Source organism: Peromyscus leucopus, chromosome 4 (assembly GCF_004664715.2).
Source record: "Peromyscus leucopus breed LL Stock chromosome 4, UCI_PerLeu_2.1, whole genome shotgun sequence".
Classification (NCBI taxonomy): Eukaryota; Metazoa; Chordata; class Mammalia; order Rodentia; family Cricetidae; genus Peromyscus; species Peromyscus leucopus.
In genome coordinates this window covers 148,069,325-148,091,387 of record NC_051066.1, presented here as the reverse complement: position 1 = coordinate 148,091,387, position 22,063 = coordinate 148,069,325, and the positions used below count along the sequence as shown (strand labels likewise).

The following is a 22,063-nucleotide window of genomic DNA, read 5'->3' as shown; positions in this document are numbered from 1 at the left end:
AAAAAAAAAAAATAAAATAAAAAAAAAGATGCTCTGAACAAAAGCCACCAAATGATAACTATCCTTTCTGTTTTGGTGGTGAAGTGGCAGGGAACTCCATTTTATTTGCCTCCTTTTTGTAATCTCAGTGAAATTATAGAGACGACCCCCTCCACCTTTTCAAAGGGCAAACACTTAGAACCTAGAGAGAGCAGCAGCATGTGTCTCCTCAGTGACCGTGTCCTTCCACCCATGCAACCTTGCCTTATCCCCACAACATTCTAAGGCACGGATGGCTTCTTTCTCTTTCGCATGAGCAGGTTAATTGTCTCACAGAGGTACAGTGAGTTAACCAAGGACTCATAGAGCATGAAGGGCCCAGTCTGACCTCCTGCCCACGGTGATTGCTCACTGAAGGCTGGAACAGCCTGAACCTGGCAAAGCCTCAGGTCTGAGTGTCCTGCAGTCCCCTTAGGACACGACTCTGCTTCTTTATGTTGTAGATCCCACTCTGCCCCCAGGGAATGAGTTCAAAGACAAACTGGTGAAGTGAATGGAGACCCAGGCAATCTGGCCATCAAGAAGGCTGTTCTGGCCTTGTGAGAATACTGGGGATTTGGAGGAAGGCTGGAAGAGGAAGAGGAGGTCTCACACAAGGAACCAGGAGAAGCCTACCCTCATGCAATGCACTGGGGAGCATGCCTCAAATGTCAAGCCCGAGGGGGAGTCTTGAATTTCCTGTGTCTCCTGTAGAAGAGAAATATTTTTAGTGTCATTATCATCATTCTTGTCTTAATGATGAGAAAGCTGATTCAGAGAGATGGGGTGGTAATTAATTTGAGATCACCTGATTTGGAAATGGTAGAGCCAGGACTTAAGTCTAGGTGTTTGACTCCAGATCTACACTACAGCTCTGCGTGGAGTACATGCAGCTGGGCGTTTGCTCAGGGCAGGGAACACAGCAAAGAGCAAGGCATTTGAGCTTTCTCTGAAGGAACTCAGCAGTTGAGTCTCCGCTGTGGGTCACTGAGACTTCATGTGGATCATGTAAGACATGAACAAGTAGAATCTTCCTCTGTTCATGAAAAAAGAAAGAAAGAAAGAAAGAAAGAAAGAAAGAAAGAAAGAAAGAAAGAAAGAAAGAAAGGAGAAAAAGAAAAGGAGGAGCTGTCTTATTAAAGGTGACAGACATGCCTGTACGAGATGAGCAGTGGTGTTTCCTTTGCACTCTAGAGTCTTTTCTCTGTCCTAGAATGCTTCCCTGTGGAAGACTCAGAGCTGATGCTCATGCCTAGTCAATCAACCCCAGTCCCCCTGGTGCTGACCTCCTGAGCCTGAGAACATGGAGGAACTAAGGACAGTGTCTGCTGAAAGAGGACAAACAAATGGAACAGATTTGCTTTGGGGATTTGGTGCCACATGTATGCCCAGATACATCATTCCAGGCAGATGCTGGGATGAAGGTAGATTCTGGGACAAGGGAGGTCCCAGAATAGAGATAGAGGCAACTGGGAAATGTTGAGGGATAGAGGCAAATGGGGAAAAATAGAGGCAGGGCCAGTGATTCACGGATCTGGTGGTGGAGGGCTTGTAGAATTTGAAGACTCTCTTTTAATTAGGAGTTTTGTGGAAATTATCCTTGGTAAAGAAAGAGGCAATGTTGGCAATGTGGTAATGATGACAACAATAAGATTAAAGGAAAAAGGAAGGAAGAGACGTCACAATCATGGGTAAGAGGCTTTGCTGTTGGCTTCTGCCAGCAGCACTGGGGCCAGGGCTGGCAGAGGAGACCCTTACATGTTTGGCGTTGGGTCTTTGTTTGAAGCACAGACTATCCCACAGAAAGCAGAACAGCACTGGAGATTTCCTGGGCACTCCTCTTGCTGTGTACAGAATTTAGTGCAGTTCTCAGGTTCTGATCTGCAGGGTGGAGGTTCCAAGATATACTCTGGAATGGAGAATAGGTTAGCATGGTCAAAAGAACAGGCAGCAACAACCTCGTCTCCCTTGCGCTCTCTAGAGACAGAAGCAGGTTTTGCCTCTAGCTCCTGTCTTCCTCTGAGCTTTGTCCAGTGAACTAGGGATGAATATCTGATCCAAGAATATTTGGTGGAACTCTGCACTCATTGTACATTCATGATCCCTGCAGATCAGACGTGGAGTCCCCATAGACCCTGGTAGGGTCCATTTCAAGGATATGAACATGTATGTATGTGTGGTAAGCTAAAACAAAACAAGATAAAAGTGATATTGGACGTCTAATCCGTGTGAACTTATTGTGTGGTCTTGAGAAAGAGTCTTTTAACCTCTCCTTAATGATTTATCCTAGAGCCAACCAAACATAGGTTGTTTGTGTGGAGGAAGACTAAACAGAAGAGGAGTTGGGTATAACCATGAACCCAGCACACTGTGAGTGCTGGGTCAGAGAACTGGGACCCCATTCATGGTTGAGTTCTCAGAGTAGCTTTTTTTGTGATGGGATGGGTGGGAATTTCAGAATGGGAGCCCAAGACTGGCCTTCTCCTTTTCCTCTCAGAGGCTCTGCAAACAGAACTGAGCCTCCACCAAAACATGAGCTATCAGTCATATCCTTTCACTGAGCCCCAAGTATAGAAGAATGCGCACATGATAATAGCTCTCTCCCTACTGTGTATTGGCCCACAATCATTCCTGCCCTTGTTGGGTTAAGCTGGGCAGTAGCAGCCAATGAGACAGACTCGAGTTTATACTGTTCCCTGGATGCTAGTCACTGGTAATTGTGCAGTGCCTCAGGATTTTACAAAACAAAAATAAAACAGAATGCAAGGTTCCTCCTCTCTTCCTCCCCACATATCCTCCAAGGCCAACGTTATGTAGATTGAACCTTGATTTCTACCTACTTCATTTTCCTGTCTGTCTTGATGCTTGTAAGGTGGGACCAAACATCCATGATGGGACCAGGCACAGCAAAGTTAATCAGAAGAATGAGGCTGACAACATTTATTCTAACTAACATTTAGTGGGAAGTCTCACGGTCTAATAAACTGCCTGAATGTACCAGCTCATTCCTCCTTCCTCCTGTCTCAGGATCGTTATTTATACTACAAGGTAACATTTGAAAAGCCCCCAGCCCATTTATTCGGAGGGTTTGGAGCCATGCAATAAGCAAAGAGAGCGGGGCTTCTATCCTAGAGCCGTCTGACTATAAAGCCTGGGTCCTTCAATGTGGCACTATTCTATTCACTGTGAAATCCTCTAGATGTCTCCCCTGAGACATTCTCTTCTCTACAGGAGTGAGCCCCTTCCCTCCCCTGGAGCCCAAGGCCAGCACCTACTCATAAAGTACTGCTTGAAACTCCCAGACACCAGCTGTGGTGCTAGGCTGAACACCAGCAGGAACTGGAAAGGTGACCCAGGTGTCATGGTGCTGGAAGGATAGGTGGTAAATCCTGGCCGAGGATGGTTGGGTTTGCCCGGACTCTGCCCGGAGGAGAGGAGAAGGAAAGAGGCTCCGTGGTGGCTGCTGGGACTGGCCTTTCTCTGCCTGTTACAATCAAGCAGAGCCGGCAGACACCCAACTATCTCCTACACCTCCCAGCCCCGCCCACTTCAGGGACAGGCCCTATTCCCCGATTTGCTGTGTCTTCACCCTCTTCATGTAGAACTTAAAAATAAAATCTCTCTCTCTCTCCCCCCCTCCCCCGTGTGTGTGTGGGGTGTGGAGAAAGAGAGAGAGAGAGAGAGAGAGAGAGAGAGAGAGAGAGAGAGAGAGAGAGAGAGAGAGAGAGAGAGAGAGAACCCAGCGTATTGTGTATGTCAGGCACTGATCTACCTCCTTAGTCTTATTACAGTTTTTTGTTTGTTGTTTGTTTGTTTATAATATTTCCCTATAGAGGTCTTGTATGTCCTTATTATGTGTATCCCCTGAGGCTTGAGTTCTTGAGTGGCTCTCTGGATAGTATCTGGATGACTTAGCCATCCAGTTTTGTTTGATGCTAGTGGAGAAGAAATGGCTTTTATGTTATTTATTTATTTATTTATTTATTTATTTATTTATTTATTTATTTTTCCATCACAGGCAATTTATTTTGTTCTATTCATTCACAGTTAATACAGAAAATACTTGGAAACATTTCCATATAATATTTGACACAGAAATCATCAAATAGAAGTATACAATGTTGACAGGAGGTAGTACATTTATAATTTATAACCCCAAATATATTTATAAATTAGAAATGGAAAGATCTACAATTATGAAGGTTCACCAAAGTCATTTAATCTGTCAGTTTCTCATTCATTTTATGTCTTAATAATATTCTATTGTATGAATAAGCCACATTTTATTTCTCTCCAGTATTTGATAGCTATTTGAGTTGTTTTAACTTTTTTACTATTAGCAACACACTGCTGTAAACCTTCATGTACATGTTTCATAGGTGCACATTTTCAGTAGTTTGAGGTTATATTCCTAAGGGTAGAATTGTTGAGTAACAGAGTAACAATGTTTTGCATTTTGGCCAACCACCAGACTGTTTTGCCAAAGTGGCACACCATTTTACAATCTCACCAAATCCTTATTTTTAAGGCTCTGATTTTTGTACAAAAGCATTCAGTCATTCTGTCAGATCAAACCAGGAAAAGTAAGCTATAGTTCAGAGCTGTTCTATTCCATTTACTATGCAAAGCCAATCTTGGCGTTTGCAACTCTCAGCCCTTTTGAGTATTTTGCAGTGTTCACCTTTTCCTCCACTACTTTTTTTTCTTCTTTTTTTTCTGGTTTATTTCTATCTATTACAAATGTATAAAAAATCCTCCATCAACACTACTGATAGCAGCAGAACCTTGAGAAATATACCTTTGGTTTGCCTCAGAAAAGGAACACATATTGTACTGTAAAGTTTATAAAATTGGCGCAAAACATTGTAATAATGTTACAATACCAGTTTTAAGAGTTCAGTGACTAATGGGGAGCCGATGGGATACATGCAGAACTGTGAAGCGATCTCACTTAGCCAGCTGTACACGTAGACTGTAAATCTACATTCAGATCATTTCTGAACTAAGACTATCATCTCAGTTTATCTGTTGAGGTCAACCAGGAAACCCTAGAATATACCTTGATTTTTGCAAAAAAACAAAATAGGGGAAGGGGTTTCTTCAGCATTTCAGTCCACGAGTAACAGTATCCTAACAGACAAAATGTTCTCTCACTGTCAACATAGAATGAACTGCTGCTGGAGGTCAACTTGGGCTTTAATTTGCATTAGCACTTACATGCATAGTAGTCCAAGTTGTTGACCTCATGACTTTAAAAAGTAACTCTAAAAAAGTAAAATGGCCCTTCTTGGAAGACTAAAGAAAGACATCCAGCCACAGTTGTAAAAAGTCTCATCAAAACAATATACCCTTTTATTAATTACGCCTCAATTAAAAAAAAAAAGTAGCCCCAAATAAGAAGCAGCTCTGAAAAAGAAAATATAACTTAAGATATTTGAAAAAAACAAGGTGAATACAGGTTCAAAAGTAATTAAGATATATTTTCTTAAGGCTATCTAGAATTAGGCTTTAAAGAATTCTACCATTTCAAGTTTACCACTAGTTACTAGATACCTATTTACAAACAAGATGTTCACCTTTTTTGTTCCTTTATCAAGAGAAAAATCTACCTTCAGACTATGAGGGTGGTGATGGGGAGGGACTAGAAAACAAGATTCAAACAATCCCATGCAAATACCACATTTTTCAAATGGAAGAACTCCAAACTGCACTAGAAGTTCCAATCACTAAGACACTTTCCATTGAAATGATTTAAGTACAACTACATGGCACCAAGGTTTAGGCCTAATATAGGCCTGACAACCAAGTCCTTGTTTTCTGGAAGAAAGGCCTCAAAAGTCCCACTCAATTCCATATAACAATACTTCAAAGATCAATTAGGTTTTCCTTTCCTTAATATTTTTGTTTTTGACTTCTAATCCTAAAGACTAGATTAAAACTTAGCTCATTTCCCAGAAGGCATTGCTTCCCTTTGCTCTATGAAAGAGTCCACCAAGACCTCTTCCTCAAAACCATCTAGCCCCCAGCCTCCAGCCTTTGCTTGTGATGCATCTTTCTCAACATCCTGAAAAGGTAATGTAGGTAAAATATGCTCATAAACATTAAAACTAGTTGTTAGAAAGACGTAACTAGCTTTATAATTTAATTTTTAAAGCATAAATACTTGCAGCTTAATCTGCACTGACAATGATTGTCGAAGCCTAGAATTCAACATTTACAAATTCTCATTCACACACACAAAACACACTATTATCACGCAACTTGTGTCTTGAGAGAATCTTCTGCTTTTTAAATCTTTGGCCTCCCAGTCAATCCCAAATTCAACCAACTTTTCTGAGTTCTGGTAGTTACCTGGACCACTGAGGCATTGCCACAAGACTTCTTCTCTTTTGAAACATCCTTTTTCTCTAGATATTAGGATAGCTACACCAGCTTGTTTCTTCTGTGGTGTATGTTGGTGTGGGATTATCTATTGCTTGATTTTTCATGGATGTGTTTAGCTTCTTTGGGTTGAATTTTCCCTTCTAGTGCTTTCTGTAGGGCTGGGTTTGTAGACAGGTATTGATTAAATCTGGTTTTATCCTGGAATATTTTGTTTACTCTGCCTATGGTGATTAAGAGTTTTGCTGGGTATAATAGTCTGGGTTGGCATCCGTGGTCTCTTAGTGTCTGCATGAGATTTGTCCATGATCTTCTAGCTTTCATAGTCTCTATTGAGTAGTCTGGTGTTATTCTGATGGGTTTACCTTTATATGTTACTTGGTCTTTTTCCTTTGCGGCTCTTAGTATTTTTTCTTTGTTCTGTGCGTTTAGTGTTTTGATTATTATGTGGCGAGGGGACTTTTTTTTTTGGATCCAGCCTATTCGGTGTTCTGTAAGCTTCTTGTATCTTCATATGTATTTCTTTCTTTAGGTTAGGAAAGTTTTCTTCTATAATTTTGTTGAATATATTTTCTGTGCCTTTGAGTTGGTATTCTTCTCCTTCTTCTATCCCTATTATTCTTAGGTTTGGTCTTTTCATGGTGTCCCAAATTTCCTGGACGTTTTGTGTTATGACTTTTTTGTCTTTAGTGTTTTCTTTGACTGACGAATCTATTTTCTCTATCATGTCTTCAGTGTCAGAGATTCTCTGTTCCATCTCTTGCAATCGGTTGGTTATGCTCGTTTCTGTAGTTCCTGTTCGTTTTGTCAGGATTTCTATTTCCAGCATTCCCTCAGCATGTGTTTTCTTTATTGTCTCAAATTCATTTTTCAGATATTGGAATGTTTCTTTCATCTGTTTAATTGCTTTTTCTTGGCTTGATTTGATTTCTTCCCATTTTTTGTTAGTTTTTTTCTTCCATTTCTTTAAGGGAGTTTTTAATTTCCTCTCTAATGGAGTTTTTCATTTCCTCTTTAAGGGAAGTTTTTATTTCCTCTTTAAGAGAGTTTTTCATTTCCTCTTTAAGGAAAGTTTTTATTTCCTCTTTAAGGTAGTTTTTCATTTCCTCTTTAAGGAAAGTTTTTATTTCCTCATTGAGGGAATGTTTTATTTCTTCTTTAAGGGCCTCTATCATCTTCTTAAAGTCATTTTTAGGGTTGATCTCTTCTGTTTCTTCTGTCATGGTATGTTTAGGTCTTGCAGGTGTAGAATCACTAGGTTCTGATGTTGCCATATAGGTCTTTATGTTGTTGCCTGTATTTTTGCACTGGCATCTACTCATCTTTTCCTCTGTGCGGTGCAGGTGGTGTCTGTGTCTGAGAGTGCCTCTCTTGTTCTAATTTTATTCTTGGTTTAGTAGGGGTTCTTGGTTAAATTGGTGCTATTGGGCTGTTTCTTCAGGGACAGCTGATTTCAGTCAGTGAATTATATACTTATGATTCTCGTGATCTGGTTTGGTGACTGGGTAGCGCCTTCTTCTGTGTTCCCAGGTCACGTTTTGTTCATTTGTCAACTCCTCAGCTGATCTTGTTTCTTCAGACTTCAGACTGTAGGCATCTGAATCCTCTCCCAGATGGGTTTCAGCTGAGCAGGGTAGTCTCACCAACACCTCCAAGTTGTTGGGTTTCACAGGATCAGCAGTTGGGCCCTGGGTTGTCCCCAGACGGAGTGCCCAGACTCGCCCTGGTTCCGACCCACGGAGATAGCCTCTTCCCCAGGTGTTGGGGCTAGGGGCGTCCCCGTTCCAAGCTGTGTCCGCCCCTCTCCGTCCCCGGGCCTGTCCACCCCTGTGGCCCACCGCCACAGGCCCACCTGCGTCCACTTGTCTCAACCGCTGGGCCTGTATGTCCCTGTCAGCTGCCGCTGGGTCTGTGTACCTCTGCGGGCGGCCAATGTCTCTGCCGGCTGCTGCCGCGGGCCTGTATGTCTCTGCCGGCTGCGGCCGCGGGCCTACCTACCTCTGCTTGTCACTGCTGCCGGGCCCATCCACCTCTGCGAACTGCCACGGGGCCTGTATGTCTCTGCCGGTTGCCGCTGGGCCTGTATGTCCCTGTCGGCCGCTGCCAACGGGCCCTTCCACCTCCGCAAGTCGCCGACCTGCGTCCGCCTGTCTCCGCCCTGCGTCCGCCTGTCTCCGCCCGCGTGGCCTGTCCACCTTTGTGGGCCGCCGCCAGGCCTGAATGTCTCTGTCGGCCACCGCCGCCGGGCCCGTCCACCTCCGTCTGCTTATCTCTGCCACAGGGCCTGTACACCTCTGTGGACCGCCGCTGGGCCTGAATGTCTCCGCCAGCTGCCGTTGGGCCTAAATGTCCCTGTCAGCCACTGCCGCCAGACCCGTCTACCTCCGCGGGCCGCTGCCACAGGCCTACCTGCGTCTGCTTGTCTCCGCCATCTTCGGCTTTTATGTTTTGATCTGTAACTAATTATTACACCGCATTCTCCCACTGCCTATAGTTTTTCTAGCCGGTTCTTCTTGTGACTTGCCTCCTCAAACTCAATACCATTCTTAACTCTCTCAGTGCTGACCAGGGACCCCCGTGCACTGCTGGATAGAAATGATGGCGTGTGTTCTCATATGCTGTCTCATTTGGGCTGGAAACATCTTAAGTTTCCCTGTTTGGCACAGCCTGTTCTAGCTTCCTCACAAGAACCTCTTTTCAGGCTTAGAGAATTATTGCTATTGTTTTTTTTTTTCTCTACATGAACTAAGAGCATTACATTCCTACTTCAGTTTATTAGTGTGAATAGAATAACAGCATTCTAGGTTTGTTCATATAAAGCCATTTTTCTGTTTCTCCCATTGAAAGACCTCAGCAAACTTGCTTAGCCTAACACCATTTTGAGCTAAGCCTGAAAAGTACAGGAAAGTTCAGGGTGTCTGCGGTCGGCCACCTGGCCCCAGAAAAGGGTACTAAAGGTCAGAAAAACAACTTGGAGCCAGACAGCAGGCGTGTCGAGCTCGGGGAGAACCCACGAGCTGTCCTGAGTTTGAACCTGGCCTCATTTGAATCGTCCAATCAGAACCCACGAGCTGTCCTGAGTTTGAACCTGGTGTCCTGAGTTTGAACCTAGCCTCATTTGAATCGTCCAATCAGAACCCTGTAAACCGAGCTCCTCGTGCTCCTGCTGCCAGACCCTATAAAAACCCTCCACTCCAGCCCGTGGGCGCGCCAGTCTCTCGAACTTCTGGAGGGACTGTGTTGCCCCGGGTACCCGTGTTCCTGAATAAAGCCTCTTGCTGTTTGCATCTGACTTGTGGTCTTGGTGTGATCTCTGGGCGAGGGTCTCTCCAGAGGGAAGACTGCCTTCGGGGGTCTTTCATTTGGGGGCTCGTCCGGGATCAGAGACCCCTCCGCCTCGGGACCACCGACCCACTGTCAGGAGGTAAGCCGGCCGGCCTTGGTGTATGTCATCTCTGTCCTGTCTGAGTGTTGTCGGTTTGTCTGAATGTTAAATGTTGTCTGTTTGCGCGCCTGAATCGGTCTGGAGTCAGTGGGGCTGAAGGAGCTGACGAGCTCGGACTTCGCCACTGCAACCCTGGAAGACGTTCCACGGGTCTCTGAAGTCCCCTCTGGGGCACGGGAAGTCCCCTCTGGGGCACGGTCTGAAGTCCCCTCTGGGGCACGGTCTGAAGTCCCCTCTGGGGCACGGTCTGAAGTCCCCTCTGGGGCACGGTCTGAAGTCCCCTCTGGGGCACGGTCTGAAGTCCCCTCTGGGCACGGTCTGAAGTCCCCTCTGGGGCACGGGAAGTCCCCTCTGGGGCACGGTCTGAAGTCCCCTCTGGGGCACGGTCTGAAGTCCCCTCTGGGGCACGGTCTGAAGTCCCCTCTGGGGCACGGTCTGAAGTCCCCTCTGGGGCACGGGAAGTCCCCTCTGGGGCACGGGAAGTCCCCTCTGGGGCACGGGAAGTCCCTTCTGGGGCACGGTTGGAAGTCCCCTCTGGGGCACGGTTTTTCGGGGCCACCCCCGAATCAGAAGAATACGTGGTGCTGGTAGGGGACGGAGAATTCAAACACTCCGTGTCCCCATCTGAGTTTTTGCTTTCGGTTTTACACCGAAGCCGCGCAGCGTGTGTTAGTCTCATTTGTGTTTGTCTGTCATTTTTTTGTTTTCTGTTTAACCGTTCTCCTCCTAGAAACAGCCATAGGAAGCCGGATCAGCGGATCTCTCCCGCTCCCCGTTCCTCTTGACCCCTCCACCAGCGTATTGTTTCCTCTCCCCGCGTTCCGCTGCGGCGGCGGCGGCGGCGGCGGCGGGAGCCGGTGCGCCCCTCGCCTCCTCCTGTCCCCGGCCCGCGGCGCGGTCGCGGGGGTCCGGGGCGGCGCTGGGGGGGCCTCCCTCCTCGCTCCCCGCTCTCCCCGGGCGTCCGCGTCTCCCGCGCGGGCGGAGGGCCGGGGCTGCGCCTGTCTTTCCCCACCAGGTCCGCCCGCAGGGCCGCGGTTTTCCGACCCCGGCGGCGCGGCGGCTTTAGTCGCGGCGCCGGCCGCGACCCCGGCGGCTGCGCCCGCAGCGGCTTTAGTCACGGCGCCGGCCGCGCCCCCCCGGCGGCTGCGCCCGCGGCGGCTTTAGCCGCGGCGCCGGCCGCGACCCCGGCGGCTGCGCCCGCGGCGGCTTTAGTCGCGGCGCCGGCCGCGACCCCGGCGGCTGCGCCCGCGGCGGCCCCTGCCGCGGCGCCGGCCGCGACCCCGGCGGCTGCGCCCGCGGCGGCTTTAGCCGCGGCGCCGGCCGCGCCCCCCGGCGGCTGCGCCCGCGGCGGCTTTAGTCGCGGCGCCGGCCGCGACCCCGGCGGCTGCGCCCGCGGCGGCCCCTGCCGCGGCGCCGGCCGCGACCCCGGCGGCTGCGCCCGCAGCGGCTTTAGTCGCGGCGCCGGCCGCGCCCCCCCGGCGGCTGCGCCCGCGGCGGCCCCTACTGCGGTGCCGGCCGCGGCGGCTTTAGTCGCGACGCCGGCTGTGACCTCCCCGGCGGCCGGGCCCCCCGAACCCGCCGCGCGCCCCCGGGTGGGGGAGGAGCGCAGGGAACGGGACAGAGGGCTCCCCCCCCCGAGCAGAGCCCCCCTGCGCCTCGTCCCTGTGCTGATCCCCGCCCTCGCCGGAGACTGGAGCGCCGACCCACTCTCCCGCCGCGGACCCACGACCTCCCCGACGCCCGGCGACGCCCCACGCCTCGCCGCCAGTCCTCGCGCTGTCCCTGCGCCCGCTGCCATCGGAACGCCGTACGCCTTCCCGGGCTCCCTCCTCGGAGCAGGGAGAAGGAAAAGATCGCGCCCCGCCCACCGAAAGCGCCAGCGGGCGGAACGGAGCGGACACCACGCGCGGGCATTGTGTGTGTGCGTGCAGCGTGGGGTCCGCAGCAGGGAGCGCTCGTGGGAGGTCCCGTCCCCAAGAGGCGGAGCGCGGGGCATCGAGCTCGCGGCTCCGGGTCTCGGCAGAGTCCCAGCCGAGTCCGACTGCTGCCGAGGCGGCGGGACGGCGCGCCTGGCGGCCGGGAGGGTGCACCGAAAGAAGGCCGGCCAGCTCTGGTCCCCGCGGCTCCCGCTCGGGTCCGCGGATCTGCGGAAGAGAGGCTCGACCGCCGACCCAGAGCGCGCGGAGGGAATCTGCGAGTTCCCGTGGACTGTGTGTGTCGGTTGTGCCCAGAGCGCATCCACTGTCTCCACCGACCCCTCCGGTGCCTGGCCCTCGAGCCCTCACGGCGTGCACCATGAGCGGCGGTGGCGGCGACGACGTGGTGTGCACCGGCTGGCTGAGGAAATCGCCTCCCGAGAAGAAGTTGAGGCACTATGCCTGGAAGAAACGCTGGTTTATACTGCGGAGCGGCCGGATGAGTGGCGACCCAGATGTTCTGGAATACTACAAGAACGAGCACTCCAAGAAACCCCTGCGGATCATCAACCTGAACTTGTGTGAGCAGGTGGATGCAGGCCTGACCTTCAACAAGAAAAAGCTGAAGGACAGTTTTGCGTTCGATATCAAGACCAGTGAGCGTACTTCTTACTTGGTGGCTGAGACAGAGGCCGACATGAATAAGTGGGTCCAGAGCATCTGCCAGATCTGCGGCTTCAATCAGGCTGGGGAGAGCACAGACTCCCTGAGAAGCCTTTCTTCAGCCAGTCATGGTTCCCGCTCTTCTCCAGCTGAGGTCAGCGGCTCCGCTCAGCACCTGCTCCGAGAAAGGAAGTCCTCTGCCCCTTCACACTCTGGCCAGCCCACTCTGTTCACGTTTGAGCCCCCTGTGTCAGGCCACATCCAGCCTGCCTTGTCCACCAGTGCACCTCAGGAGTATCTCTACTTGCACCAGTGCATAAGCCGAAGGACAGAAAATGCGAGGAGTGCCAGCTTCTCTCAGGGCACCCGGCAGAAGAGTGGTACAGCCATGCAAAAACTTGCCCAGGGCAATGGACACTGTGTCAATGGAGTCAGCGGTCAAGTCCGTGGCTTCTATAGCCTTCCCAAGCCAAGCCGACACAATACAGAATTCAAAGACAGTACTTACGACCTCCCCCGTAGCCTGACTTCACATGGCCACACCAAGGGCAGCCTCACAGAGTCCGAGACAGATACTGAGGATGTGTACACCTTCAAGACACCCAGCAACATCCTGTGTCGGGAGTTTGGAGACCTCCTAGTGGACAATATGGATGTTCCAACCACCCCTCTCTCAGCCTACCAGATCCCTAGAACATTCACACTGGACAAAAACCACAATGCCATGACAATGGCCACTCCTGGAGACTCAGCCATAGCTCCCCCACTCCGCCCCCCCAAGCCAAGTCAGGCAGAAACACCTCGGTGGGGCAGTCCTCAGCAAAGACCTCCAATCAGCGAACATAGTAGATCTGTAGCTGCTACTATTCCCAGACGCAATACCCTCCCCGCAATGGACAACAGCCGACTCCACCGAGCTTCTTCCTGTGAGACCTATGAGTACCCAACTCGAGACGGAGAGAGTGCCAGTTGGTCTGCTGAATCTCCAGGGAAGACTATCGTGGGTCGATCAGACAGTGCCAGCTCTGATGACAACTATGTGCCCATGAACCCAGGTTCTTCTACCCTGCTGGCTATGGAACGAGCAAGGGACAACTCCCAAAGTGTCTACATCCCCATGAGCCCAGGGCCCCATCACTTTGACCCGCTTGGCTACCCATCCACAGCCCTTCCTATCCATAGAGGTCCCAGCCGAGGAAGTGAGATCCAGCCACCCCCGGTCAATCGCAACCTCAAGCCTGACCGGAAAGCAAAGCCAACACCCCTAGACCTGAGAAACAACACTGTCACCGATGAGCTCCCCTTCACCAAGTCTTGGTCCAGGCTCAACCACACCGCTAACTCCAGCTCCTCCCAATACTGCCGCCACCAGTACAGACTCGGGAGACAGCGAGGAGAACTACGTTCCTCATCCCCTGTTCCCAGTGGCACCAACAGCCCAGCTCCAAAGAAGAGTACTGGCAGTGTGGATTACCTAGCCCTGGACTTCCAGCCAGGCTCCCCGAGCCCTCACCGCAAACCATCCACATCATCTGTCACATCGGATGAGAAGGTAGACTATGTCCAAGTGGATAAAGAGAAGACCCAGGCCCTGCAGAAAACCATGCAGGAATGGACAGATGTGCGGCAGTCCTCAGAAAGGAGCCGCCGCCTGTACTACCCGGGCCCTTCTTCATGTCGTCGGATCGCTCCACGAGCGCTGTGAGACCGTGCTGGAAGGGGAGACCATCTCTTGTTTCGTAGTGGGAGGTGAGAAGCGTCTGTGCCTGCCACAGATCCTCAACTCGGTGCTGCGCGACTTCTCACTGCAGCAGATCAACTCAGTCTGCGATGAGCTGCACATCTATTGCTCACGCTGCACCGCTGACCAGCTGGAGATCCTCAAAGTCATGGGCATCCTGCCCTTCTCCGCGCCCTCGTGCGGGCTCATCACCAAGACGGACGCCGAGCGCCTGTGCAACGTGCTGCTCTACGGCGGCGCCTATCCGCTGCCTTGCAAGAAGGAGCTGGCGGCCAGCCTGGCGCTGGACCTGGAACTCAGGGAGCGCAGCGTCCGCGTGTACCACGAGGGCTTCGGCAAGTGCAAGGGGCTATTGAAGTTTTAATACGTGAATACTCCAGTGAGCTAAATGCCCCCTCACAGGAGTCTGACTCTCACCCCAGGAAGAAAAAGAAGGAAAAGAAGGAGGACATTTTTCATAGATTTCCAGTGGCCCCATTGATCCCTTACCCACTCATCACCAAGGAGGATATAAATGCTATAAAAGTGAAAGAAGACAAAAGAGACTTGATATTGCGAGAGATCAGCAAATTCAGAGACACACACAAGAGATCATATGGTGACTAATGCAAGATGAAACTCAGCTTGGAAAGTAACAAGGAATGGGATAAACTGGAAGAAGAGAAAGAGAGAGGGAACGTGAAAGGGAACGAGAAAGGCGTGAACGGGAACGGGAGAGAGAGAAAGAGAAAGAGAACAGGAAAGAGAAAGGGAACGGGAACGAGAAAGAGAGAGAGCGAGAGAAAGAGAAAGAGAACGGGAGCGTGAACGTGAGAAAGACAAGAAGCGAGACAGGGACAGAATGGAGCCACATCCCTATTCTTCCCCATGAATGGAGGATTCCATTCCCTGAAATAAGAAAATGGGGGAATGAAAGACCCCAGCAAACTTGCTTAGCCTAACACCATTTTGAGCTAAGCCTGAAAAGTACAGGAAAGTTCAGGGTGTCTGCGGTCGGCCACCTGGCCCCAGAAAAGGGTACTAAAGGTCAGAAAAACAACTTGGAGCCAGACAGCAGGCGTGTCGAGCTCGGGGAGAACCCACGAGCTGTCCTGAGTTTGAACCTGGCCTCATTTGAATCGTCCAATCAGAACCCACGAGCTGTCCTGAGTTTGAACCTGGTGTCCTGAGTTTGAACCTAGCCTCATTTGAATCGTCCAATCAGAACCCTGTAAACCGAGCTCCTCGTGCTCCTGCTGCCAGACCCTATAAAAACCCTCCACTCCAGCCCGTGGGCGCGCCAGTCTCTCGAACTTCTGGAGGGACTGTGTTGCCCCGGGTACCCGTGTTCCTGAATAAAGCCTCTTGCTGTTTGCATCTGACTTGTGGTCTCGGTGTGATCTCTGGGCGAGGGTCTCTCCAGAGGGAAGACTGCCTTCGGGGGTCTTTCACCATGACATGGTCATTGTGTATCATTATATTTATTCCATCATTTGCTGAAGTTTGAGATTTTATTTTGAAATAGGGTCTCACTGTGTAGCTCTAGCTGCCTTGGAACTCATTGTATAGAACAGGTTAGCTTTGAACTCACAGAGATCCACCTGCCTCTGCCTCCTGAGTGCTAGGACTAAAGGAATGCACCACCACACCAGGCTTCCCTTACACTATTCTCTTTGGGCTTGTAGCAAATCCACACTGACCTTGTAGAATATGCTGACCAGCACTCTTTATCTGTTTCCTGGAAGTCTTGTGTACTACAATTAGTTACTTGAATTCACAACCCTTCCCACCTCCTCTTTTTAGGAAACAGAATCTTGCAATGTACTCAGCTGGCCTTGAGCACGTGATGCTCCTGCCTCTGCCTCTTGTGTGCTGAGATGACAGGTGAGTACCTATCTATCTTACTACCTTTTTTACCTTTGTTGTTTCAATGTGACTGCATACCCTGGAAATGAGTTTCGAGAAGTTGGCCGAACATCCTCCTCTTTCAGCTGTGTTCCCCACTGCATGCTCATACCTAGCTACCCAGCAAGACCACATTCTACAGGAACTTGTTTAGTTGCCAAGACCCAAGGCCTCGGGCCATTCTGTATGAATCCAAAGACCAGCTTTTCCATTTCTCAAAAAAAAAAAAAAAAAAAAAAATGGGATTACATGGTATTGCCACCTTAATTTTTCTAACCTTTCCACTCCAGCTTGTAGGATGTGTTTACATTTATTAAGTCTTTTTCAATTTTAAGGTTCTTCCTCTTAGAGGGTCTATCAGCCAGCAACTTTTGTGCATACACATTTATAATTACATGCAAATGGTCTTCTTATAGTACATAGTCATCTTTTGTCTCATAATTGACTTGAAGTTTATTTTGTCTGATATGAGTACAGCTGCTTTAAAGAAGGGCATTACATACTCATCACAGGAAAGAACCACCAAGATGAAGTTTCAATTCTGAACATTTATGCCCCAAACACAAGGGCACCCACATATGTAAAAGAAACATTTCTAAAGCTTAAACCACATATAAAACCCCACACATTAATAGTGGGAGATCTCAACATCCCACTTTCACCACTGGACAGATCTCCCAAATCGAAACTTAACAGAAAAATAAAGGACTTAACTGATGTCATGACCCAATTGGACCTAATAGATATCTACAGAACATTCCATCCTAACAAAAAAGAATATACCTTCTTCTCAGTACCCCATGGAACTTTCTCTAAAATCGACCACATACTTGGCCACAAAGCAAATCTCAACAGATATAAAACAATTGGAATAACCTCCTGTGTTCTATTAGACCACCATGGTTTAAAGTTAGATTTCAACAACAACAAAAACTACAGAAAACCTACAATCTCATGGAAACTGAATAATGCTCAACTGAATCACCAATGGGTTAAGGAAGAAATAAAGAAAGAAATTAAAGACTTCCTAGAGATCAACGAAAATGAAGACACCACATACCCAAACTTATGGGACACTATGAAAGCAGTGCTTAAGAGGGAAATTCATAGCACTAACTGCCCACATGAAGAAGTTGGAGAAATCCCACACTAGTGACTTAACAGCACACCTGAAAGCTCTAGAACAAGAAGAAGCAAAGTCTCCCAGGAAGAATAGACGTCAGGAAATTATCAAAGTGAGAGGTGAAATTAATAAAATAGAAACTAATTTGTCTGGCCTGACCTTAAGCCTTCCCAAACAGCCAGGTGTCTAACTAACTATATTTATCATTTTAAATGCAGGATGTTGTGTTCCAGTGGCTCACAACAGGAGACATCCACCTAAACCAGATTGATGCTGAGGACCCAGAGGTAGGAGACTGAATCATCAGAAGACTGACATGGAGAATGAGGCCAGCTTCTTAGAACCACTTCAGAGGAACAGATGTCTCTTAACTCAGCCCCAAGTCAGTTGGAAACAGAGCTGCTGCTTGGGAAAAGGAAGGGCACATTATAGAAAGTCAGATAGCAATAGACAAAATAGATAGTTAATCATAGCATTAGTTGAAGCCAGTGCTTCCATATAAATATCAGGATTTAAAATTGACGCTCTAGGGCTGGAGGGATGGCTCAGAGGTTAAGAGCACCAACTGCTCTTCCAGAGGACCTGAGTTCAGTTCCCAGCAACCACATGGTACCTCACAACCATCTGTAATAATAAGATCTGGTACTCTCTTCTGGCATGCAGGCATACATGCAGGCAGAACACTGTATACATAATAAATAAATAAATAAATAAATAAATAAATAAATCTTAAAAAAATTGACCCTCTAGAAGATTGCTGGGCTAGAGAGATGGCTCGGTGGGTAAAGGCCCTTGTTGCCAAACCTGACAGCCTGAGTTCAATCCCTGGGACCCACATGATGGAAGGACAGAGCCAACTCCTGTGTATTGTCCTCTTACTGCCACCTGCATGCCTTGACCCATGTGTCCCCACACATACAATAAATAAATAAAATGCAAAGTAAACGTAAAAAGAGAACAAGTTAGGACAGCTAGCCATCCTGGGAGTACTCTATGTTTCTGTTTGGATGTGTGAGTCTTGATGACTGAACTAGGATTTCATGGAAGGTCTCTGGCCAGAGAAGTGAAAAGAGATGGCTGGCCTGTTTCTGTCATGGCACAATTAGTCTCCTTGCCGTTGCTCTTGCCCTTAGCCCACTGTCATTGGAGACTGAAGTTGTTAAAGCTGCCCCATGTTGCTGGGAAGGGCAGTTATCTGTTTCTTGATTTAAAAACGTTTGAGGATTGGGAGAAGTTGTTGGTTTCATTTTTGGTTTTGTATTTGTTTAGACTGGGTTTCACTGCATAGTCCTGGCTAGAACTCAATATGTAGACAAGGCTGTCCTTGAACTCACAGATAGCCACCACCTCTGCCTTTCAAGTACTGGGGTTAAATTGATGCTAGGGCTACAGAAAAATGTGAATGCATTGTATTATTTCTATAATGCTTAGTCAAGTCTCCTGTGCTGAAGGTAAAGATTTTGTGAAACAGGACTAGCTGTTTGGTTTGTTTGTTTTGTGGTGGAGGTCAAATCCTGAGTTTCCCATATGCGAAACATTCAATGTCTGAGCCATCCCCCAGCCCTTCAGATGACCAGCTTCTGTGGCTATTCTTTGTTTGAGATAGAGTCTCTTTGTGGCCCATGCTTGCCTTGAGCTCACAGCAGTCCTCCCGTCTCAGCCTCCTGAGTGCTGAGATCATAGGCTGCACCACCACATCTGGTTACATATCAGGGTTTTTTTTAAGTTTTAATAAGTTTTCTATTGGATAACTAATTAGGGGGCTCATCCCTGGGACTAGCTAATTCTCCCACTCTTGGCAGTAGCAGGCAGTAGCTTCCTGTAGTTCTTTGTCTAGGGATGGAACCCTGTGAGATCTGGCCCTTCCAAATTACCATGTCTATTGGTCTTATCATTGTTCAGGTCTTGTTTAGGCTGCCACTTTGTTGAGGCACCAACAAAGTGTAGCTTCCCTGTCATTTTTGGGAGACATAATCTGACAGTAGACTGCCTGGTCCTCTGGCTCTTACAGTTCCTTACAGTCTCCACTCTTTCTTCCTCAATGTTCCTTGGGCCTTAGTGCAGTTTTAAGCTATTCCAAAGTGATGGGATTACAGGCATAGACTAATAGGTAATACATTCACATAGTTCTGAGTTAAAAAGTCATACACAGTGAATAGTCTTCCTTCTGTCTGTTAGCCAGGCTGTTCTGTCCCTCTAGTGACAGCAATCATAGTGTCCCATAGGTTCTTCAGAAATAGATTCTACTTAGGTAAGCTAGTCTGTGTGGGCATTTTCCTTTCCTCATCTTTTATGCAAATGATGTTATACACACTGTGTGTACACTGTCCAGCACCTTAAAAATGACTGTTGGAGCTGGGCATGATGGTGCATACCTGTTGTCCTAGTATTTGGGAGGTGGAAGGCAGAGGATCAGAACTTCAAGGTCAGCCTTGTTTAAGTAGTGAGTTCTAGGCCAGCCTTTGCTGCATGTGATCCCTTTGGGGTGGGGGTAGGGAGTGGGGAGGGAGTGGAAATTACCAGTGAAACATTTTCCATGTTCTTTCTTGAAGAACCTTCTATCTGTTCCTTTTTCTTAAAGATTTATTTTATTTTTCTTGAGGTGTGTGTGTGTATGTGTGTGTATGTGCGCGCGTGCCTGTCTCTATACATATGTGTACCACATATGCAGATGCCCAAGGGGGCCTGAAGAACACATGAGATCCTGTGAAGCTAGAGAAATAGGTAGTTGTGAGCCACATGAAGTGGTTACTGGGAACCAAATGCTGGTCCTCAGAAAAACTCTTAACACTGAGCCATGTTTTCCCTTTGCTTATACTGCCCCTTATTAAACAGTGTCCTCTTGAGATGGACATTTAGATTCTCCTGGTCGTTTACTGTTACTAGCACGGAGCACATCATCACTGCTTCTGAACAGTGCTGGGGGATGTCCCTGGCTAGGGGAGAAGGACTGGGATATGGTGTGCACAGGGTAGGCCTGTCTGCATTGGTGCCACACATGCTCATGCATCTCTAACAGGAGAGAGCAGACATGGCCCGGATGCTGGGGGGCAGGGGGTGTATGTTGTAGTGGGAGTTTATGGACTTTGTCTTATCGCCTCCAATTTCTCACTGTAATAATAAAAGAAGTTGTTCGTTAACATAATCTTAAGGAAAATTGTTTTGGATGGTTGAAGTGATAAAGGGGTATTGCCTCAGATGGAGATGTGAGTAAATTTGAGAGAAAACGTTGATTGCTTAGTATTCACAGTGAAAGACCATGATAGTAAAAGGAGAATGCTTGAGTCAGCATGGCCCCAGCTGTGTTCAGCTTTGTGTGTAATTGGAGAGTTGGACTCAGTCAACTTTGGGGTTCAGTCCAGTAGTTGTTTCCCTCTTTCTGCTTGAAGAGTCTGATGGGAGTTGTCAGTGATGGCAGTGGTGAGATCTCTCGGGAAGGAAATGGAGGTGGTGAGATCTCTCGGGAAGGATCTCTCGGGAAGGAAATGGAGGAGACCTGAGATGGTGGGTGCTTGTCAGTGAACTCCCATTTACTTGTGCTGAAAGGAACTCTCTTTTGGCTTTTAGATTTCCGACTACACGATGGTACCAGACACTGCCACCCTTTCAGAGCAGCTCCGAGTGTGTCTCCAGGAGGGCGATGAGAACCCTCGTGATTTTACCACCCTCTTTGACCTGTCCATTTACCAGCTGGATACCACCTGCCTCCCCAAGGTCATCAAGTCAGTACTGAGGCTGCCTGGGCTCCACACTGCAGTCCACTGTTTGAAAACATGAGCCTGAAGACAGTAGTTAGGTCATAGCAGATGCAACAGGAGAACGTGTTCTCAGATCTGTGATGACGTCAGGAGGGAGTTGAGATAGATAGTCATGGCTGATACCTGACTTATTGTTTGGCTTCTGATTTCTAACTCTGGCTCCTTCACCAATCCACCAATTCACTCTGAGTCCATGGCTTCACTTAGATGAACAGGCAAGTTCCTTAACTCACAATCCTGGCAGGGATGGACATTAACACCCAAATGTAAACTAAATGGTAAAGGGGCCATTCTGGTCCACCAGGGGTGCTAAAATGGGGCTGGGAAACAAGATGGAGGAAGAGACGGGCATGTCACACTGTACACCTGCTATGCTTAGACATCATGGAAGGTGTGACCTACTTCTACCCTTACAGTTAATGTGACAAGAAAATACACATAAACCAAGTCTGTAGACATCCCAGGACTTTCTCAGTGTTCCAAAGCTGATGGATTTTAGAATAAAAATTCAAGTTTACATCTCCCTGAGTGCAAAGTCTATAAATGTGACTTTGTTACACAAATGTGTGTTGACTGAGCAGTTTGATGTTTCTGTCTGATAATTCCCATCTACACCTCAGTATCCTGAGGATTTGGGGAAGCAGACATTATTTGTTGAGTTAAATGTGTTACTTGAAAAATTAACTGGTGCTCTTTTTGCATTCTTTTCTCTCTCCACATATATGCCACCTATGAAATATTGGTTTATCTTTAAGCCATGAATGTAATTCTTCTGTTTCAGTTGTTTTTCAGATCTCTCTGACCAGACACTTGACAAGGAGAAATCTGAGGGAGGAAGGATTTAATTCTGGTTTTAATTCAAGGGGATCATTCCACCACAGTGGGGAAGACAGGAAGCAGATGGGTAAGGCATGGGGACAAGAGCAGAAGGTCTGGTGGTCACATTTTATCTGTAGGCAGGAAGCAGAGTGTAAACAGGAAGTGGGGCTGGGCAATAAAGCCTCAAGGCCAGGCACCATTGGCCCACTTCCTCCAAGAGGCATCACCTCCTAAGATATGCACAACCTTTTCAGACAGCACCACCAGCTGGGGAACCATGTGTTGAAACACATGAAGTGGGAGTGGGGGTGGGAG

At 48.3% G+C, this 22,063-nt stretch overlaps 3 protein-coding genes and 1 pseudogene across 3 annotated transcripts; 3 read left to right on the top strand and 1 right to left on the bottom strand.

The window, feature by feature from the left end:
• Window positions 1-1,772: 1,772 nt before the first annotated feature.
• Wfdc13 (WAP four-disulfide core domain 13) lies at window positions 1,773-3,381 on the bottom strand. The gene is made up of 2 exons (XM_028868616.1): window positions 3,294-3,381; window positions 1,773-1,927 (listed from the first exon to the last, which is right to left on the bottom strand). The coding sequence occupies exons 1-2, from the start codon at window positions 3,379-3,381 to the stop codon at window positions 1,773-1,775; spliced, it is 243 nt and encodes an 80-aa protein (XP_028724449.1).
• A 36-nt stretch (window positions 3,382-3,417) lies between these two features.
• Window positions 3,418-11,374, top strand: LOC114692689 (atherin-like). The gene is made up of 4 exons (XM_028868615.1): window positions 3,418-3,616; window positions 10,373-10,512; window positions 10,642-11,242; window positions 11,289-11,374. The coding sequence occupies exons 1-4, from the start codon at window positions 3,418-3,420 to the stop codon at window positions 11,372-11,374; spliced, it is 1,026 nt and encodes a 341-aa protein (XP_028724448.1).
• A 679-nt stretch (window positions 11,375-12,053) lies between these two features.
• On the top strand, window positions 12,054-14,214 carry LOC114692620 (annotated as a pseudogene).
• A 3,157-nt stretch (window positions 14,215-17,371) lies between these two features.
• On the top strand, window positions 17,372-21,017 carry LOC114692705 (intraflagellar transport protein 52 homolog). Its single transcript, XM_028868632.2, has 2 exons — window positions 17,372-17,458; window positions 20,739-21,017. The coding sequence occupies exons 1-2, from the start codon at window positions 17,384-17,386 to the stop codon at window positions 20,946-20,948; spliced, it is 285 nt and encodes a 94-aa protein (XP_028724465.1). The 5' UTR covers window positions 17,372-17,383; the 3' UTR covers window positions 20,949-21,017.
• The last annotated feature ends 1,046 nt before the right edge of the window (window positions 21,018-22,063 follow it).

Excerpts from the sequence above, each read along its gene's own strand:
- Wfdc13 (XM_028868616.1), bottom strand. The coding sequence starts at position 3,381 with ATGACACCTGGGTCACCTTTCCAGTTCCTGCTGGTGTTCAGCCTAGCA. Across the intron at positions 1,928-3,293 it reads TTTCAAGCAGTACTTTATGA|AGTATATCTTGGAACCTCCA; the intron begins GTAGGTGCTGGC and ends TCTCCATTCCAG.
- LOC114692689 (XM_028868615.1), top strand. The coding sequence starts at position 3,418 with ATGGTTGGGTTTGCCCGGACTCTGCCCGGAGGAGAGGAGAAGGAAAGA. Across the intron at positions 3,617-10,372 it reads TGTGTCTTCACCCTCTTCAT|TCCCCTCTGGGGCACGGTTT; the intron begins GTAGAACTTAAA and ends CACGGTTGGAAG. Across the intron at positions 10,513-10,641 it reads ACCGAAGCCGCGCAGCGTGT|CGTATTGTTTCCTCTCCCCG; the intron begins GTTAGTCTCATT and ends CCCCTCCACCAG.
- LOC114692705 (XM_028868632.2), top strand. The coding sequence starts at position 17,384 with ATGCAGGATGTTGTGTTCCAGTGGCTCACAACAGGAGACATCCACCTA. Across the intron at positions 17,459-20,738 it reads TTGATGCTGAGGACCCAGAG|ATTTCCGACTACACGATGGT; the intron begins GTAGGAGACTGA and ends TTTGGCTTTTAG.